The sequence below is a fragment of the Eschrichtius robustus genome, chromosome 9 (genome assembly GCF_028021215.1).
Source record: "Eschrichtius robustus isolate mEscRob2 chromosome 9, mEscRob2.pri, whole genome shotgun sequence".
Taxonomy (NCBI): domain Eukaryota; kingdom Metazoa; phylum Chordata; class Mammalia; order Artiodactyla; family Eschrichtiidae; genus Eschrichtius; species Eschrichtius robustus.
In genome coordinates this window covers 16,311,430-16,332,071 of record NC_090832.1, presented here as the reverse complement: position 1 = coordinate 16,332,071, position 20,642 = coordinate 16,311,430, and the positions used below count along the sequence as shown (strand labels likewise).

At 40.4% G+C, this 20,642-nt stretch overlaps 2 protein-coding genes across 7 annotated transcripts in view; one reads left to right on the top strand and one right to left on the bottom strand.

Annotated features, from left to right (window-relative positions):
• Positions 1–366: 366 nt before the first annotated feature.
• On the bottom strand, positions 367–12,460 carry NUP43 (nucleoporin 43). Of its 4 annotated transcripts, none has more exons than XM_068550759.1 (9): positions 12,311–12,460; positions 11,876–11,998; positions 11,145–11,222; positions 9,309–9,489; positions 7,880–8,015; positions 6,396–6,547; positions 4,246–4,368; positions 3,018–3,274; positions 1,101–1,305 (listed from the first exon to the last, which is right to left on the bottom strand). In XM_068550759.1, exons 1-9 carry the CDS (start codon positions 12,428–12,430, stop codon positions 1,237–1,239), a joined length of 1,239 nt encoding a protein of 412 aa, XP_068406860.1. In that variant the 5' UTR covers positions 12,431–12,460; the 3' UTR covers positions 1,101–1,236. The 4 variants fall into 4 exon arrangements, with proteins under 4 accessions (XP_068406863.1, XP_068406860.1, XP_068406862.1 ...); XM_068550761.1 differs by lacking the exon at positions 1,101–1,305 and adding an exon at positions 1,763–2,414; XM_068550762.1 differs by lacking the exon at positions 3,018–3,274 and having other exon boundaries at positions 367–1,305.
• Positions 12,461–14,794: 2,334 nt separating this feature from the next.
• Positions 14,795–20,642, top strand: part of PCMT1 (protein-L-isoaspartate (D-aspartate) O-methyltransferase) — a 47,004-nt gene continuing 41,156 nt past the window's right edge. For all 3 annotated transcript variants that reach the window (XM_068551290.1, XM_068551289.1, XM_068551291.1), the window contains exon 1: positions 14,795–15,043. In XM_068551290.1, coding sequence (XP_068407391.1) covers positions 14,815–15,043 — 229 coding nt within the window. In that variant the 5' untranslated portion in view covers positions 14,795–14,814. The remainder of the gene's footprint in view (positions 15,044–20,642) is intronic.

Genomic DNA, 20,642 nt, shown 5'->3' with positions numbered 1-20,642 from the left:
AAACCAAAATCCAAAAAACCCTGAGGTAAGGCGGCATAAAAAAATTGCAAATATTTATTGGGACGGAAAGACAAAACTTCATGGTAATTATGGTTGGAATTATAAAGTAAATAAACATACACTTCAGTTGTGTAATAGGAGTGATTTGTCATTAAGGTCTTAACAGTTCAATAATGCATTTAACAAACTTAAGAAAGACAATATCATAAAATTGTCTTAAAACACTGCATGTTAGGTCATCATTAACATTAAAAATAAAGATGGCAAAACTCTATTCTCCTACCACATCATCATACTAGTCTCTGCATGTTACCTATCAAATTTTAGTTTGTAAGTCAGCTCATTATCAATGTCAAATCCTATTTTATTGCACAATGTCCAATTCAGCAATTTTCAACTACGTTGTAAAACTAAATAAAAGCAAAAATCCTTAGGAAAAATGTACTTGCCTTTTTTCAAGAGAAATAAAGTTGGGTCTAAGGAGTTGACAGTTCTGTTCAAACCCATTCTAATAAAGGAAACTGTCAAAACATTTTCACCTTTAAAAAAATTTGAACACTACAAAAATTTTGCCATTTTTGTTCTCAATTCTTTCTGAAAAAAGTTTACAAAAATTATTAAGGAAATAAAATGTGGAAGAACTGAAGAAAATACTTGTAGTAAAGAGAATAAATACTAGCTAAGGCCACCAGGGAGGGGTATACTCCACATACCGTGGATAAAAAGGATAGGAACCCATTGGTGGTTTGACATTTTCGAGCCCTACAACATCGAAAATGAAGAGTTGGTTCCATGAGCTGTCCAGAACTGTGCTGAAGGCAGTGCATTTATCAGCACAAGGATCCCTCTGATGTTCTTCCACACGGTCCAATTCTTTTGCCATCAGTCATTAATCAGACTCTAGCTACTAACAGAAGAATATTCAGCTAACAAAAGCTGAAACTGGGCATCAAAATTAACAATAATTTATGGATGCTTCCCCTGCAAATTTCACATTTTCCAATAATAAAAATTTGCATAGAGAAGCTGGAATTTGAAAGGCTGTAACTGTTTTACATGAAATCTTTTAGTATCTTCATGAAAAAAGTTGTCTAGTAACATAAATTGCTTCTGCATCGGTTCCACAAACCAGACAAGGACCTAAAACATCCAAACTGTTCACAGACAAAGTCCTGTTGGGAAGCAAGCTTGTGATTTCAATACGGTCTTTGGTAGGATCATTGATGAGCCAGGAGCTTATAAGAGACTGATGAACATTAGCTTGGTTACTAATGCTATGAGACAAAAAAGTACTATTTCTTCCTCCTGGGAAAAGAAAAGAAAAGGTGAAAACTTCTTTCAAGACTAATTTTATCCTAGTAAACATCTGAAATTCTAATACTTAAAGAAGGTGATGATATATATTGGTTTTAATTCTCAAGAATAACTGGCTGATAATTCCATTATAACACATCACCATTTTTGACTAAAGGCTTAGTCAGTGATATTAAATACTCAAATTTCCATGGGATAATATGGCTATCAAACTTGAAATCTTTAGCAAAGCACAAGATTCATTTTGACCCTGTCTTCCTGTTTATTCTTTAATGGAAAGTCTCAGAAATGTACCAAAATGCCTAGAAGACAAGTAGAATAAATGTAGATAATATATGGAAATCTAAGTTCTTAGGTAATCAAAAATGAAAATTTCTGGATGTATTTCTAGATGAATATTTCTAAAAATATATTTATTTCTATATGTCTAAACATATAATCAACTTGCTTTAGATCTCCTTTTATTCTTCGCCTTTATTTCAGGTAAATGTTCTTAAAAGTAGAATTTAAGAACACTACCAGATTATAAACTTTTATGTCTGACAGTGCTCTGCATTTAATACAGGATTAAGTGGGGCAGAAGCAGTATATTTCAGTTTTAGCCTTCATTTGAAATTTTCTTTCTTTTCAACTTTCTGCCAGATCAAATAAAGATAGATTTCATGTACTCAATAAATGGTTGAGTACCTACTATATGCCAGGCTGTGTGCTAAGTGCTGGGAATACAAGGCAAAGTCCCTTATATCTTGAAGCTTAAAGATTAGTGAGTTTAAATCTTGCTGATTCTTAAAGCCCAGCTCAACTTCCTTCTCCAAGAAGCCTTTGAAGATGACTCTAGTTCATGCTTCTCTTTTCATTCCTGGAACCCTCAGCACTTATATGCACCACTAATAACGTACTACCTTGTAACATTTCTTATATGATTTAACTTTGCATGCCCCCTTCTCCGTAACTAAATTAAGTATTTCTTAAGAGCAGGTTGTATAGATTATATTTATTTTACCTTTTCACAGTGTCTAATATTGTTCCTTGTGATACTAGGCACAGAATATAGTAAATGGCTCTTTCCAGTCTAACCAAGGTTCTTCAAACAGTAAAATCTCAAATGCAAGATAGTGGGGGTAGGGGAAGAAGAAATAAAAAACCAAGTGCTTAGCTAATCCTTATTATTTATTAGAAACTAATAAAATTCTTAGTTTCTCCATACATGAAGTTATTAGCATAGACGTGCTGCATGCTCTACACATGCCATACTTCTCCAGAATTTTTCTGGAGACGTTTTAGATTTTTCCTTCTTAGTTTTTGTTTACCTTTTACTGCTCCTGTATTTTATATTACTCTTGAATACTGTGAAAATTAACATTAGAACCACTGTGCTAAGTCTCCTCCCTGGTCTCCCTGCTTCTGCTTTTTCCATCCCTCTCCCCAGTCTATTTTCTACACAGTCGCCTAAGTGATTCTTTGGAAACGTAAGACAGATCACCCCACTCCCCTGCTCAAAATTCCCCAGTGGCTTTCTGTCACATTCAGAATAGAACCTGAAGCCCTTATCCCAGTCTGCAAAGTCCTGCCCCGCAACTCCTGCTACCTCCTCGCACTCCCGGCCTGCTGAACTGCAGCCACACTGGCCTCCTTGCTGTTCTGTCTCAGGCCCTTGGAATTTGCTGTTTCCTCTGCCTGGCATGCGTTCCTGTGACTCGTACCTCCACTTCCTCAGGTCTCTGCTCAAATGTTCTCCCTGCCAAGCGGCCCCTCCTCCACTGATTCTTCATCCTCCTGTTCTCTTCACTCTTCTTCATAGGCATCAGGGTATTTGGTCCAGATCTTTTCCTTCTTGCTGTCTCCTTTCCTACTTTGCTGTGCTCTACTATGTATTGCAGGGACAAACTCCTTTTTCCAGGCTCCCTTGCCATCTGCCTTCCAGGCAGACCCTGCCCATGGGAGGTACTCCTGTGGGTGACTGGAAGGCAGATGGGGGGGGGGTCGGGGAAGGAAAAGGCTCCAGGTTCCTGGCAACAACAACACAGGCAGTAATTCCAGCCCCAGCTGAGGTGGCACCTTTTCTGCTGATCCGGGACCAACCTGGACAGCACTTCCAACAGTACAGCAGAGGTATTAACAACTGTTGATTTCTGGGCCTTCCTCTTTTTTTGCTATTTGCTCCTCCAGCATCCCTCCCATTCCCTTTTGTTCTTCTAGCCCTTCTAACACACGTGAAACCGATTCCTTCTAAATCCAGGGTAGTTTCTGTTTTTCTGATTGGACTTTTACTGAGACATTATCTATTTTACTTACTGTCTACTGGAATATTTGCTCTATGTGCCTCGAGGCTTTTCTGCTCACTGTCATGGGCTCTAACACCTAGAAGAGTGCCTAGCACGAGGTAGGCACTTGATAAACATTTGCTGAATGAATGAACAAATAAACTTTTGAACCACAGACAAACTCAAAAACAAGAAGCTGAGAAAGTGCAAAAAACAGAAACAAAAATACCTCTTGATTTTAAGTGTACAGTTTCTGGCTGACCTTTACTTACCTCTGTCTTTGATCAGGAGACAGGGCCTTTTAGTCTGAGGAGAAACCAGTACCTTAATACATAAAAGATCAACTTTTGTCTTGCCATACACCCTTGACAACGTAGTATAAGAGAGCTGTCAATGCCTATCCTATGGCATGAGGGCCCACAACAATGTACTCACAAACAAGACCCCTGGCTGTCCAAAGTTAGCCAGCTAACAGCATTTCTAGTCATCAGTATAGTGGTCAGTAGCTGACAGTCAGATTTCAAGCCCTGTGATATTAGACTTTACCCTGAGGCCAGAGAATGGAAACATTTTGTCATTCCTTAATGTTAAAAATATGAGAATTTCTAATATGGTATTTAAAAATATAATAAAATTACACACAAGAATCTTCATTAAAACTTTTTACCTTGGTAAAAGAGTGATGATTTCTCAGGTACATCTGTGGAGGCATCCCAATGCCAGAGAGATCCATCTTCAGAACAAGTAAATAGATGATCTGGGTTGGATGGGTGAAAGTGAACTTCCCACACTAAAAGATAAGAACCAAGAAGCTTATTCTTGTGTAGATTAGTTGAACAGACATCAAAACCCTGTCTCTAGGCATCACCTTCCATTAACCTCCATCACACACCTTCAAACTCCAAGCCTGTGATAAAAATCAAAGGCTTCAGGATCAAAGAAAAGACATAACTCTCCAAATGGCTAAAACATGTAGATAAGATAAAGAAGTCAAGTAAATCTACTTGTGTATTGGGCCAGCAAATGAATGAAAATAAATGCTAGTCATTTGACCTATTACAATTTTTTTATGGAAAAGTATGACAATGGAATAATTCTGAAAAGATTTTTTGAAAATTGTTAAGTTCTCTTATTTTCAATTCCTGTGTCATTAACACGTGAAGGTTATATTATTGGAAAGAGCGAGAAGACCATAAAAGTAGAATACAAATGAATTTCTAAGAGACATAGTTCAATTTTGGCTCATGCCAAGACTCTGGATACTTCTGGCCTGTATCACAGAAATAGCAACTAGCTCCCAGCAAACCAAAACCTGGAAATGCTCCAAAAATCTGGATCCGGTATTAGATGAAAGACTTTTAAGAAGCCAGCTTGGGACTGGGGACTCCTCAAGCTCTAAACTTTAAGGGAACTCTGTGTGCCAATAGATATCTGGGAGCCAAGGACTGCCCAGGACTCCTTAGGAAGACAGCTGCAGCGTGAAGGTAAAACAGTAGTCTGTGAACAAGGGTTTCGTGATTCTGGGTTAGGTAACCTTAGAGAGGCACCAAAGAAAGTGCTCAGAGTGTAGCATAAAAAGTGCAAGGCACATGTTTGCAAGCTGGCATTTTCATTCTGACAGTTACCACAATTAAACATGCCGCAAAACAAAAAGGTCACCTTCCTCCGGAAGGGAATGTATGCTGGGTGAGTCCCTGTGTAGAGTACATTCATACTGTTTCATTAAAACAAAGCAAAACAAAACAGCCTATAGAGCCATTAGCAAACTGCCCAAATCTAGATTCTTATGTATTTATATACTTTCAAATTAGAAAACAAACCTCTATAAAACATCTTATTTCTAGCCAAGAGTCAAGATGAATTCAAAATACACTATAAGCCACTACACTTTTGCGTTTTGCTGAACAATACAGGCTGGCGTTTAAAAATGGGCTGGTGAGAAGAGATCTGAAAGTTTGTAATTCTAACTACCACTAGGTTAGCAACAACAGACTCTAAGGGCACACCTATTCCTTTTTATTCTTTTTTCCTGGACATAGACATACCTGGAAGAGGGAAAAAGTTTCTATTTGCTTCTTAAATGTAATCTTAAAAATCATTTATCTTTCCAAAGTATTAATAATGTGAAACAAATTTAGAAGTTGCAATACTGGTATAATGTTTGTTCTTTTATAGTTTTATTGAAGCATTAATACCAACTTCTCTTAAGTCAGAATTTAAAACTATAATCCACCCTGACATGTGGTGATAAAATGAAAAATTTCTGTTCAGCCAAAAAATCTCCACCAAAATCAAATGACAAACATTAAACACAAGGCAAGAGCCTATATCTTTTGTTCTTGTTAAAAGAAAAAAAGAAAAAGGTACAATAATAAATTGAAGAACACACAGATTAGCAAATATAAAAAATAAAAGCCTGCATTTGCATGGGAAAAGTGCATTCTCACATACTGGGTGTGGCAATATAAACTCGTATTATTTTTACGTAGAACAATTTGACAACATGAATCACAGCTTTAACATTATGCAAACTTTTGGACTCATCAATTCTATTTCTAAAAAAGTATCCTAAGAAAAGAAGCACATAAAGATGAATATGTAAGGATAATCACTATGGTTTTGTGTATAATAATCAAACATGTTAAAGAACGTAAATTTCAAATAAAAAGGGATTAGTTAATTATTACAAATTTATACAATTCAGTCAAAAACTCTGCTGTAGAATGATCCATAGGTATCATTATGGACAGCTGCTTATAATACATTGTATATGTATAGCTCACCCACCAAAAACTAATGTATCACCACAATACTTACTTTCAGCTTCATGAGCCTTCAGTAGAGACACGGGCATTGTACCTTGTCTAACATCCCAAATACTTAACATTCCATCCTGACCACCGGTAGCTACAACATGCTGCTGGTTGGGATGTCTATCAACACAGTGGAGTGGCACTCGGTCACCAGTCCTTTAATGGGAGATACAATGACTTCACACAGTTGTAAAGTATAATTTATCTTTGAATAACCTACGAAACCTGTTTCTTTCCAGTAACTAAACGATAATTTTGTGGCTGGAGCTACTGGCTAAACTTAAATCATGTCAAAAAACTGACGTTAAATATATCTCTAAATATTAAAATTTTGAGGGGGAATTAAAGGCCAGAGTTATTCATTCTCTCTTCAATTTGGACACATAAGGAGCAAGATAATCTGATGGTAAGGTATGCAAAACATTTCCATTTCTTGGCTTTTTAAAAACATTATATATCAACTAAACAGCACATTCCTTACTTCTACTCTACCTTATTTAATGCTTAGTTTATGTAACTTTTTTTCCAGCTTGACACATGCTGTTTTCTAATTAGAGAAGAGAAGATTGCACACATAGAAAGGGGATTTCTGCTCAGAAAAAATATCTTGGACTGTATTTTTCTCCCGATCACATCTAGAGTATATAATTAGTAGAAGAGAATATTCTATTAATGTATTAATAGAATATTCCCACTATTAATAGAATCATTGGATGAGCAAAAAGAAATTCCCCATTAAATAACAAACTTCAAAATATAAACTTCTGGGGCTTCCCTGGTGGCGCAGTGGTTGAGAGTCTGCCTGCCAATGCAGGGGACACGGGTTCGAGCCCTGGTCTGGGAAGATCCCACATGCCGCGGAGCAACTGGGCCCGTGAGCCACAATTACTGAGCCTGCGCGTCTGGAGCCTGTGCTCCGCAACAAGAGAGGCTGCGATAGTGAGAGGCCTGCGCACCGTGATGAAGAGTGGCCCCCGCTTGCCACAACTAGAGAAAGCCCTCACACAGAAACGAAGACCCAACACAGCCATAAATAAATAAATAAATTTAAAAAAAATATATATATAAACTTCTGAACCAATACAACAAATATCTACCAAACGCAGCATGGTACTATCAAGCCCATCCAATTATACAGCTGGCCCTTGAACAACATGGGTCCACTTACATATGAATACTTCTCCATAGTAAATATACAGTGCTACATGATCCGAGGTTGGTTGAGTCTGGGGATGTGGAACCTCTGATACAGAGGATTCCATGTATATGGAGGGCTGACTGTAAGTTATACAGGGATTTTCGAGTGTACAGAGGGTCAGTGACTCCAACCCCCCACATTGTTCAAGGGTCAACTGTATTTGCTTTATCAAATTTAGTCAGAGATTATTCTCTTAACATGCAATTAAAATGTAATATGGTTTAAAGTCAGTTGCTATAAACAGTCAAGCAAATTTGCTTCACGCTACTGAAATTACAAATCAAACTTACAGTGATAATATCTGAGAGGGCTCATTTCCTTGTTGTCTAAAATCCCATATTTTTAACTGTCCAATTGAATTTACTGTAAGAATCTCAGGAGTTCGAAGGAAGGTTACAGCATGGAGTGTACTGCTATCTGCATTGTCTACAAACGAAGAAGACAGCATTGTGTGTTAACAGGTCCCCCTTTTCCATGAAAATTTTACACTGCATTCCCTCCATTGATTGAAATATTACAAATGAAATTTTAAATAAGTCACAGTTTAATTTCTATAGAAAAATGCAGTAATATACATGTTAAAATGGATTCTCCTTTAATAGAAAAATTATATCACTCACAGGACATCTGAACTGTGTTCCAAACAGAGGGCTAAGTTTTCACTTATTTCTCTATTTCCACTTTAGGTTGTTACCCTCCATTTCTGAGACAGCTGTTCAGGTTCCTTTATATCCAACTTTATTTCCCTCTACTGCTTAACCCAGAACCTCCATTCTATTGAGCCAAACACCATTGCTTCCTACAGAGCTCATTCTGACCTATATTATTCCGCTGACTTATCTCAAATCTATTCATCTTTATCCTCATCAGCTCCCTCCTCCTCCATGAAGTCCTTCCTGGTTGCTTTACCTGTCCTTTTCCTTTTCATAGTGTGTTTAAACTTATACCACTTAATTTACTATATACTTAAATTGTTTTGTGACCCTCCTCCAAACTGCCACCAGGCAGTGGTCCCTAAAAGCTAAACAAATAGTGTTCCTCAGAACTAAACATCATAACAACACAAAAAAATGATTAATGGGCTCAATCCAGACGTTCTGATTTAGGAGGTCTATGGTGATGGGCTGTTAAAAATCTCCTCAGGCAAGTCTGTGCAAAGTATGGTTGAGAACTACTACACTAGAATAATTCTTCTAAAGCATGACTGGCGGTACATCACCCCTTTGCTCAAAAACTTTCAATGGCTCCATAGTTGCCCACCTAACAAAACGTAACCTCTACGGCTGTGCATTAGATTCTTCACAACCTGACCGCAATTTACCTTTCTTGTTTCATTTCTTACTTCTCCTATACAAATATCTAAAATCAGGTCAAACTACACTTTCTGTCATTCTCTGAATGGCCTTACCCTGCCTCCATGCTGTTCCCTTTATCTGGTGTGCCACCTTTTAGTATTATTTATGGTTTGGAACCTAGATTAAATGGATTGCCACCTGCCCCTCAATTCTTTATCTGATAATCCCCTCTGACTCTCCTCTCCACAAATTTCTTTTTCTTCTAGTCACTCCTTCATACAGGCCTTATCAACATACTGTCTTGATAAAGGGATCCTGCTTTGTTTATTTTTAAATCCCTCAAACACCTAGCATTGCATTTACTTAGCACATGGTAGCTGCTCAATTACTATGCAATAGACCAAAGAAACAGGATTTTTCTTACCTATAGTTCTTATAGCTTCTTTGTGATCAGCTCGGAAGAGATTTATTCGACCATCTTCTCCAACTGTGACAATTTCTGGGTTGCTACACACAACACCCGTGCATGGCGCACTGCTGCAGGAAGGACTGCCCGGACCCGTGTGGTGATGAGCTGCTGTCCACTGCTGGCTGACTGACAGAGTCTACGTGTCACAGATGAGGCTACGATTAATCAAAGCAAAGCTCCAAAACACTACAGCTTTCCCCAACTAAAACTGTGTCTCACACCTTTCTAGAAACATAGTAACTCTTTTCCCTTTGTATTTCCAAGCATTAAGGTCTAGAAACTACTTCTATTAAAGCTCTGTATATACCAGCTTAGATTCAAAAGAAACACTTTTTAATAACATCCCAAACTTATCTCAAACTAAAGAAATGGTTTTTAGGTATCAGGTAATTATGTGTTCAAAGGCAACTCTAAATTCTTAAGGGAACTGGCCTACATTTAAGAGAAAATCTCTGTAGTGCTTTCCAAATGACTCCATTAAGAAAAACAGGGGCTTCCCTGGTGGCGCAGTGGTTGAGAGTCTGCCTGCCGATGCTGGGGACACGGGTTCGAGCCCTGGTCTGGCAGGATCCCACATGCCACGAAGCAACTGGGCCCGTGAGCCACAACTACTGAGCCTGTGCGTCTGGAGCCTGTGCGCCGCAACAAGAGAGGCCGCGATAGTGAGAGGCCCGCGCACCGCGATGAAGAGTGGCCCCCACTTGCTGCAACTGGAGAAAGCCCTCGCACATAAACAAACACCCAACTCAGCCAAAAATAAATAAATAAATAAATAAATAAATTTATAAAAAAAAGAAAAAAGAAAAATAGGACTTCCCTGGTGGCACAGTGGTTAAGAATCCACCTGCCAATGCAGAGGACACGGGTTCGAGCCCTGGTCCGGGAAGATCCCACATGCCGCAGAGCTACTAAGCCCATGCGCCACAACTACTGAACCTGCGCTCTAGAGCCCGAGAGCCACAACTACTGAACCCACGTGCTGCAACCACTGGAGCCCGTGCTCCGCAACAAGAGAAGCCACCACAATGAGAAGCCTGCGCAATGCAACAAAGATTAGCCCCCGCTCGCTGCAATTAGAGAAAGCCCGCGTGCAGCAAAGAAGACCCAACGCTGCCAAAAAAAGAAATAAATAAAAAATAAAAGCATTGCTGAAATAAACAGTTAAAAAAAATATGTAACTAGACCTGGCTCTTGTATTTACTAGGCATGCCTATTAGTAAGATGACCTTTATTAATCCCCAAATCTAAATAAGCATTCTCCTCTAGCAACTTAAAACTTTTACTTCAAGTGGGGCTATTTTAAAGGACTGCCCTTACCACTATGCTCTGAAGATCAGCAGTCAGGCTTTGGTACACACAAGAAAGGCGTTGTAAAAAATGTCAAGCCTTCATATAGTATATCCTCTCTTTCAATTGAAACTTAGGTTCTATCTAAAGCAAAGTAGCTGTTCCTGTTCTCTCTCATGATGCTTGAGCTAGAAAGTGCTCTTTCTTTCTTCAAAAGACCAGACTAGGATCTTAAAAGAGAATTACAGGAAAAGTACTTGCCAGAATACCATATTGTTAGATCTAACCTAAGAGAATACAAGAGATACCCAATTTGAATGAAGGTTCACACAAACATGGTTCTAGAATTAATCTACTAAAAGATGGGTAATACAATGATTTTTCCCCTCCATGTTTAAGACTATAAAAGCTTTATTATTTGTGTCATTATTAAGTACAGTCTTCTTTAAACCTTCCTAAAAACAATTAAAATGCAAATTGAGATTTCAAACAAAAGTTCTTTACCTGGTTATTCGGATGATGAAGGAAAACTGTTACACATCCTGTTGATGAAGCAGCTACAATTCTTTCCTGGTCAAAAAACTAAGTAGAAGATTCTTGCTTGTTATAGATTCATAAATATTAGCAGGGAGGAAGCCATTTGTTTGACTCAATTAGTAGTATAACAATTTTAAAATGCAAAGAGCCTATAAATGCTAAGCAAATAAAATGTGAAAGTCAAAATTCCATTCCCACCACTTAACTACCAGCTTTGAGACCCTGGCCAAGTTAAGTTCTCTAAGGCTTGGTAAACTTGCAAAACAGATAACTAATCCCTGCTAGGCTGTTATGAGAACTCAAAAAGCAAAAACATGTAAAGTGCCTTGCACAGTATTTGTCACATAGTACATGCTCCAAAGATCTTAGTCTCAGTGTTCTCATTAAGACAGAGATAACAGTACTTGATTCAACAAGCATGCGATGAGAATGAAATTAACTTATGTAAACGGTGCTTGGCACATAGTAGATGGTCAATTAGGCAAACAAACAAGCTAGGATTAATTCCACATCCCCTTCCCCAGTCCTGATTCTGCCATTAAGCAGCTATATGATGTTGGCAAATCATAACCTATAGCGAACTCAGTTTCTTGTAAACCTGGGGTGAGACTAGACAAACTTTAAGGTCCTTTACATCTCTAAATGTAAAGATCACTCTGTTTTTTTAAAGTTAGTTTTTGGATATTACACAGACTTACTTGTAAATCCATTACATCACCATGGTGTCTGATATCACACAATAACTGATGGTCTCCTTCAAATCCTCCATCAGAGTCCAAGTTCCCAAAATCTCCAATAGACCACAGTGAAACATAATTTTCCTGTAAAGCAGAAAATGTTATCTTGAGATGAAATATATGTCAAACTCTCCGAAATTAAAATTTGCACTACCTTCAATCAACCTTGCTTTAAAAGCATCCCAGGCAAATGGAATGATAATCATTAAAAAACAGGAGACACGGGGCCATCGATGGCTCTGAGATACAAGGCAACCGAGCCTGAGACGTGCATTCGGGGGACAGAGAAGGGCGAGAGGAGACAGAAGGCAAGAGGGTTCGCGCGCCGGCGGCCGGGGTCGCGGTTCCAGGAGGGAAGGAGAAGGCAGGGGCTTCCCGGGCCGGGAGCGGGGGTACCTCATTGTCCCAAGAGCCCGTGGCGAAAGTCTCCGTGGTCTGCAGGCTCCCCGGAGGTACCGGTCGCCAGCGGGTCTTGCTGATTTTCTGTGACACAAACTTAGCATAAATTTCTTCCATGCCGAAAGCAACCACGCCAGGGGCAGCAGGAAGCACAGCGCGCGCCACTCAGTCCCACCCCTTCCTGCTGAGCCCTGATTGGAACAGACCGTACGAGGGACGGTGGCTGCAGAGAGCCAATTCTCCTCTGTCGGCAGTGCGGGAACGAACCACCAACCCTCAAGTGGGAGGAAGCTGGGACGCCCTGCCCCACCCAGGAGGCTCTGAACCCAGGCAAGGGTGTTGCCCGTTCTTGTGCTGTAGGACCTGCTCCTAATCTGCAAAATCGGTATAGAAACACCGAGACAATACATTTGTGCAATAACTTTGCAATGTAAGACAAATTTAAGAGCAAAAACAAAACAAAATCAATGCAAGAGAAACGACCTAGTAGCCACACCTAAGCATTGTCTTGCATTTCACCGCGCATAGAAAATATTCAAAATTCTTAAATTCTCCTGGAAGTACGTCCATCAACGTACCAATTTGTTATTCAAAACCTCTCCCTCCCCGTCCCCCAAACAAATCCTTTTCTTCAACGTTGTTAATACACACTGTCAGAAACTGGAGTTGCAATTCTGAGGACCCCAGTTCTAACTTGGACTCCCATTGCCTGTGTGACCATCCTCAATTCATTTATGTATATAATTAAGAATGATTTTTAATTGTAACGTCGACAGCTCAGGAATCAGAGCCTTAGGTTCCTTCGTGTTTTTGATTAGACCTATGATACACCCTCCCCCCCTTTTAAAAAAATTCCTGTCTCTCAGAATCCTGTCCATCCTTCAAGGACCAGTTCTTTCCTCTATCTTTTCCTATTACTCCAGCCCATGATGATCTAAATAAACACGTCCCTTAATGTCTAGACCACTAATAGCACTTATATTTTGCCCCCTGTTGCTAATTTTCTTTTGATGCAAATCTCCCCACTTTGAATGTAAATCTTATTACATACAGGAGGTATGACTTATTCATCTTTAAAAAAAAAAACTCCTTTATACTATATTCATAACTGTGTTGGTTGTTTCTTTAAAAGGGGCCATGATTTTGTTTCTAACTGATATTGGCAGTCCTACTTCCTAGCCACAGCTAATGGAAGTACCTCATGGAAATGCAGTCCATCTAGGTCAGCTTTAGAGAGAGTTATCAGGTTCTTAATTGAAAATTGACTGGTGTCGTTTTGTTTTGTTTTTAACCGGAAGACTATTAGGAAACTGCAGAGAGATGAAATAGAAAATTATTAGTCCCAAACTGACAATTTTATTCCCAATATGGAAGTAAAGAATACTGTTTCATTTATTATCGCAGAACACAGGGAAATAGTTAATATATAAGTATATTTAGGATTGGAAGTAGACTAGATACCACATTTGCTAAGGTGTGGTTAGAATATGAAAATTGTTGCTGACGCAGTAGCATCGATGTCTTGACATAGCTTTGTTTCCTTCCTTAAAAGTTTATTGGACTAAATGTGAATGGATTCTTCCAGTCTCAGTTCTGATCAGGAGTCAGCAAGTTGGATGCTACAGGCAATGTTCCTTCTCAGCTTCTCACTCAGTGTCTTGCACAGCTGATAGCAACAAACCTGGTGTCCAGTCTAACGGTGGAATTTATGAGGCTTAAATAGCTGAAAACGCACACTTGTGTTGGGCGGATAACACATTCGCCATAGGATACTGTAGTATTTTTAACCAAGTGCGCTGTCCTAAGAAGCAAAGGATTCCCCACGCTCCACCCCCCCCACCCCAGGTCTCGGTATTCTTCCACTCTCTGAATTTGTGCTTTAGAGTTGAGAACAAATCAGGGTCCCAAAGTCTCTGCTAACGAAACACTAACGTACTTGTCACAAGCCAGAGGCTGGAGTACTCGGGTTAGAGAAGACCTTTGCCCTCCAGTTCTATTAAGATTATTGAGGCTCCACCATAGGGAGCTCTGTCTCCAACCGACCTAAATATTAGTCATTCATTGGGTTGGGTGAGGCAGGACGAAGGAAGCCCACCGTCTAACAATCTGAACAACTGTTCAGACCCGCCGCTCTCAACAGCTGATCTAGCTGCGACTGCGAAGCCACCGGCAGCAGCGGAACGAGATCCGCCCTGCCATCCCGCCACCGCGCTCTGTGACTAGAGCCGCAGCGAGGCTCGCCACCGACCGCGCCAGGGCCCACCCCGCCTGACCGCAGGACAAACTCAGCAAGGAGGCGCTGCGCAGCCCGAGGCCTCAGAAAGGCCACTCAGAGGTGGCGGTGGCGGTGGCGCTGACTCAGCGGGACCAACCCGCCAGTCCCGGGCGGCCGCAGCGGCCCCTCGCGCGGGCTGCAGGGCGTGAGGCCACCCCCGCCTCCTGCCCCACCCGGCCGCACCCGAGTCCCCGCGGCGTCATAAAGCGCATGCGTGCCGCGGGGGATGCCGGGAGCGCGCAGTGGCGGCAGCGGCGGCGACGGCAGTAGCAGCGGCAGCTACAGCGGGGACGCGAGCGGGGCGGTGACCGTGTGGGAGGTGGTCTCACTCTTGGGGAAGCTGCTGGGCACTGTCGCCGCGCTGAAGGTAGTTCTGTACCTGCTCCGGGTGTGCTTAGCGATGGCCTGGAAATCCGGCGGCGCCAGCCACTCGGAGCTAATCCACAACCTCCGCAGTAAGTGCCACCCCCGCCCGGTGTGGGGCAACTGGGGAAGGCCAGGCCTGGATCGGATCCCCTGGGCCTTTCGGAACGTTCCGTCTACCCCCGTGCCTGCTGGAGGGCTTCGGCGCACGGTTGCACCAGCGGTCCGGAACGGCAAGCGCTGGCGATTGCCTCCCCCGGGACCTGTCACTCATCGGCGACGTGCACAGGAACCAGAGAGAAAGAGCCAGGGGCCGCTGCTAGTGGGGCAGGGGCAGGCGTCTCCCCGCGGGCCTGGGGAAGGGGGCGCGGCACAGGTGGTGGGGCTGTCACTCGAGTCCGCCACCTCCCTGTCCGGGTCCGGCGGGCGAGGGGCGTGCCTTGGGGAGTGGGATGTTGGCCAGGGCTCGTAGAGACTGGGCTGGAACTGAGGGGACCCCCCTTCGACCCCCGCGTCTTCTCACTTCCTCCTCTGTCATATCAGTCGACCTAGCTGCAAGCTTTCTCCCCTGTTCTGCCTCCCCCGCCCTTCGTTTTTTCCTCTGGCGGGAGATGCCACCGTCTGATACTGGCGAGGGGAGGGAGAGGGAGATGAGAGTAATGTCATTGCGGATGCTGGGAGAAATTTCTGGGGCGGCTGTCCAGTGGAAAGCTTCGTGGGGGGCGGAGGAAGAGATAACTAGGGGTTGCTCTTCCTGAGGGACAGCGTATTTCAGGAGCCTTTAGAGGTCCTGGGATCCAGCAAACGATTTTGTGTGTGGAATGTTCTAACTTTTTGCAGGTCTACCATATGCTTTAAAAGCCTTGTATGGAAGTTTCTTTACACCATTATCTTTAGTTATTGTATTCCTGCCTCTGATGATAATTTTAGGGTGGGACGAGTGCTGTGTCACTTTCTTGTTTTAAATCGAAATGTAGTGTCGCCGTCTGGTCGGGAGACCAGAAGGACCGCAGTCCATCATACTTTCACTCTGGTCAGAATTTATAGCACTCTTCTGTGCCACTGACTTTGCAAATAATCACAATCCTGCCACGTGATTTTTTTTTTTTTTTTTTTTTAATTTTTGGCTGTGTTGGGTCTTCGTTTCTGTGCGAGGGCTTTCTCCAGTTGCGGCAAGCGGGGGCCACTCTTCATCGCGGTGCGCGGGCCTCTCACTATCGCGGCCTCTCTTGTTTGGGGGCACAGACTCCAGACGCGCAGGCTCAGTAGTGGTGGCTCACGGGCCCAGTTGCTCCGCGGCACGTGGGATCTTCCCAGACCAGGGCTCGAACCCGTGTTCCCTGCATTGGCAGGCAGACTCTCAACCACTGCGCCGCCAGGGAAGCCCTACGTGATATTTTTAATTGTTAAGGATGATTTAGCTTTTCACGTGTTTGTCATGTTTCCTAATTCGATTTGTAACCTCCTTGAGGGCTGGGGCTTTTTTTTTTTTTTTTAGTATCTTTGAATCCTCTCAAACAACTTAATAATCATTCCTTTTTTCATAAATGCCAATTAAATATATATTATATGCTTGGATCTATACTAGGAATACCAAGATTAGTGAGAGAAATAAATAACATTGGCTGGCACATGGTTAGTATTAATACCTAATATTAGTCATTTGACTGTTTTTTTTAAACAGTATTTAAAACTTGTTTCCTTAGCGTTTAGTAATGAATGTTTAGATTTAAAAATCCTGTCAAGCATTGCCAGTATTCACTTTATGGAAGGATATTTGATTGGAAGTGGAAATTTATGTGCTGAGACAATATTAAGTGTGATTTAGGTTCCCACGGATCGAGCAGAAGCTCAATACGTTGTAAATATTTTAATAAAATTTCTTAAAATGATCTAGTGCCTGCTAGTACAGGATACACACCTGAAACATTCTGTACTTGAATTGTGATTAAGTAATTTTCCACCGGTAGGTTATCGCAGTAGACACTTGGCTGTGGCAGAAACTGTAATCAATCAGGCTCTTAAAGTCTCTCCTTTCTGGGCCAAATTTGTAGTCAGCCAAAACTAGATCTTTTCCCAGTGGTTTTATAGTTACTTTAATGTATTGCATTACTATTCTTAGTTGAAATTTCTAAGGATGTTTTCCTATCAGAAAATTTAATGAGAAATATTTAACATACATGGATGTTGATATTGTGGATATTTCATTTTATACTAGATCTGTGATTGGTAAGAGGAAATGAGTGCTCAAATTGTTTAGCCTCTTTTGTAACACTTGTGCAACTTTAGTTTCAACTTCTTGCTGAATTGATTGTAGCCAATAGATTTCATTTTTATTAGTTTGTTACAACAGTAATGTTTGCTCATGGGAAAATTTCAGTTGGCACAAATTGAAAATTTCTCACTCTTTACAGGTTATTCCACCCTTGTGTATTCTTCCTAACTTAAAGACTTCTAACTAAATCTTTAGAAAAAGATTAAAATGTGATTATGCTGATATTGAAGTGAAAAAGGGTCTGCAAATTGGAAGAGGAAGCAAATTACAGTTTTAATGGGTTTTTTTAATGAAATAAAGTTCACGATTGGTTTCATTTTAATATTACTATAATAATTTTATTGAAAATACCTACTGAGTTTTTTCTAAGATGTAATAGAAATATGATTGTTTATGATTTCATACTTGAGATATCATTTACAGATTGCTTTAGACTCTAATGGTACATCTCATAATATCTCATAGCTTATGTTGTGATGATAAATGCTCCTAAGTGACTGAGAACAGTGGTCTAAAACTTGAGCATGCTTCAAAATCTCCTGGATCATTTGGAGAGCTTGTTAAAACAAATTAAGACAGATTGCTGGGGCTCTTGATAATTTGTATTTCTAACAAGTTCCTAAGTAATATGCTCCTGCTGGTCTGGGGACCACACTTGAGAATCACTGACATAGAGAACTGAAAATTACAAGATTAAACCCTGCCAGTGTTTCAGCTGAATCAGTTTTATGCTTTAAAATAAAATTTTAGGAAAAAAGTCTGTAGCAGTCCTGCCCAACAGAGCTGCTTGTAATGTCTGTATCTGTGCTGTTCAATACCATAGCCACCAGCTACATGGGGCATTGAGCATTTGAAATGTGGTTAGCACAACTGAGGAACTGGATTTTTGTGTTATTTAAATTAACTTTAACCACTAGCCACATGTTGGACATTACAGGTGTTTAGAAATGAAAAGTATTATTTTATAATTATAGGCTGATAAGGTACTCATGAAACAAATTAACTTAATTCAAAACAACTGTGAGCCTATTTAGTCCAGGGAATGGGACAATTCAAGTAATGTTTATATTAGAGTTTATTTTCTACTTTTGTTGGGATAATTTCACACCATGGTAAAAGGAAAAGAAGGGGGCAGGAGTGGATGAGCTTGAGAGAGGTGGTCTCCTAGAGCAGGGATGTCCAAACCAGAGTGTTTGTGGAAGGTTAACTCTTAACAGACTTCAAATGCTGCACTGGCCACTTAAAACAAAGCTAACAATTGTTCTTTTACCTATTTTATTTTTGTAAAAAAAAATTCAGTCCACTACCCTAATCCATCAGTTATTTCTACTTATATTTCCTTTGCATCCTTGATTGTGTCATTTTGCATGTATAATGTATATAGAGTTTGTCAAATCAATCAACTGATATTTGACTATCTTCTATATGCAGGACACTGGGGATACAGCAATGAGAAACAAACATCTATTTTCTCTTGTAGCTTACTTCTTGTGGGAGCAGACAAATAAAATATATGTCACATGATAAGTGGCAAAGTAAGGAAGGAGGATAGGGAGTATGGCGTAGTAGATTGGCAGTTGTAGGCAAGAAGACCTCACTAAGGTGTCATTTGAGTTAAGATTTGGTGAAGGGGAAGAAATTCAAGCCATGCAGGTAGAGCTGGGGAACAGGCATTCTAGACAGAGAAAATAGAATGTGCTAGATTTGGATTTGCGGTGTAGGAGAAAGACTGCAGTCAAGGATATGACACTAAGGTTTTAGACCTGGACAATGGGAATGATTTGCCATTTTCTGAGTTGGAAATAAGTGAGTGAGCAGCAGGGATTTTGCGGGGGTGGGGGGATGCAAGGAAGTGTGGGAGAGCAGGGGTTTATTTGGGGAGATGTGTGGTTTGAGTTGCTTATAAGACATTAAAGTGGAGACCTTCAGCAGGCACTTAAATTTGTAAGAATTATGATAATTTATAGCTTTTGTATCCTTATTTATCTCTGCAAATAAATTGAAATTATTCTTATTCTATTTAGAGTGTCAGTTCTTATCAACTAGTAGCATAAATAGTGGAACAGAGAATAGTCTATTAGTTTTATCATGTGCATTCATGGGCCAAATATAGCCAGGTAATAAAATCCTAAGTGACTTTTTTTCAGAAATTTGGGCTTCATTTAGAATCCAGAAAATACTTCCTCATTTTAACTTATATCAAGTCAGTCTTATGGGTATATACTAGTAAGTAAACTTACAGTGCATTGAATAAGATTTAATAGGTAAGATTTTGAGGGAGAATTTTAATACCAATGTGTCTACTTAAATTTAACTAAAATTAAAAATTCAGTTCCTCAGTCATACCAACCACATTTCAAGAGCTCAGTAGCCACACGAGGCTAGTGGCTAACCTGCTGGACAGTGCAGATGTAGAACATTTCCTTTATCATAAGAAGTTCTATTGGGCAGCACTAAATCTACATAATAGGTTGTATTACATTCTATTCAATGTGATCTTAGTTCCATTGTGCTGTTCCACATATTTTTATTAGTGTTGCATTTAGTTCTGGCCAACATGCTTTAAGCGTAGCAGTGAAAAACCGAAGATTATCAGACAAGAGTGGTCAAGATGACAAGAGCATCAGCATTTTATATGATGATTTGATGAGATAGAGGTTGTTTGATTTAGCAATGAGAGAGTTACGGAGAGCAGTAGTGTTTAAATACTTGAAGGAAATCATGTAGTAGAGGGTAAAACCAGGACAAATGGGAGGCACGTTTTGGCTCATTATAAGGAAGTATTCACAAAGCTATCCTAACAGTCAAAGATTTGGCTTTGAAAAGTAGTGTTTTCTGTCACTGGATATGTTGAAGCAAAGAATGGTTGACCATTTCACTGTAAGGGATATTGTGGAAGAGATTTGTCATCTGCTTTCACTGTATACTAGACCTCTCAGGACCCTTCCATATCCAAGATTCTGTCAATTTAATCACATCATGGTTTGCATGAAATCACCTGTGGGGTATGTATGTTGGGGGTGGGTGGGTGTGTGTGTTTTAGGAGAGAGCCACAGAAGTTACCATTTGGTTACCTATATTTTAGAGTTTTGCATAACATTTTAGTTTGTCAGAGATGTGAGGAGTGCAAGGAACATCCTCTTTTGAGAAAGTGTCAAGATAGTTAATTACATGTATTTATTAAGACTGATAATGGTTTAGAGAAAGATGTATTTTTTTAAATTAATTTTTATTGGAGTATAGTTGCTTTACCAATGTTGTGTTAGTTTCTACTGTACAGCAGAGTGAATTGGCTATATGTATACATATATCCCCTCTTTTTTGGATTTCCTTCCTATTTAGGTCACCACAGAGCATTGAGTAGAGTTCCCTGATCTATACAGTAGGTTCTCATTAGTTATCTATTTTATTTTATT

Bases quoted from the DNA above. Each gene is read 5' to 3' on its own strand.
- NUP43 (XM_068550759.1), bottom strand. From the start codon at position 12,430: ATGGAAGAAATTTATGCTAAGTTTGTGTCACAGAAAATCAGCAAGACC. The intron at 11,223-11,875 runs GTAAGTCTGTGT...TCTTCTACTTAG, and splicing joins GTGATGTAATGGATTTACAA to TTTTTTGACCAGGAAAGAAT. The intron at 6,548-7,879 runs GTAAGTTTGATT...CTCCCATTAAAG, and splicing joins CCCTCTCAGATATTATCACT to GACTGGTGACCGAGTGCCAC.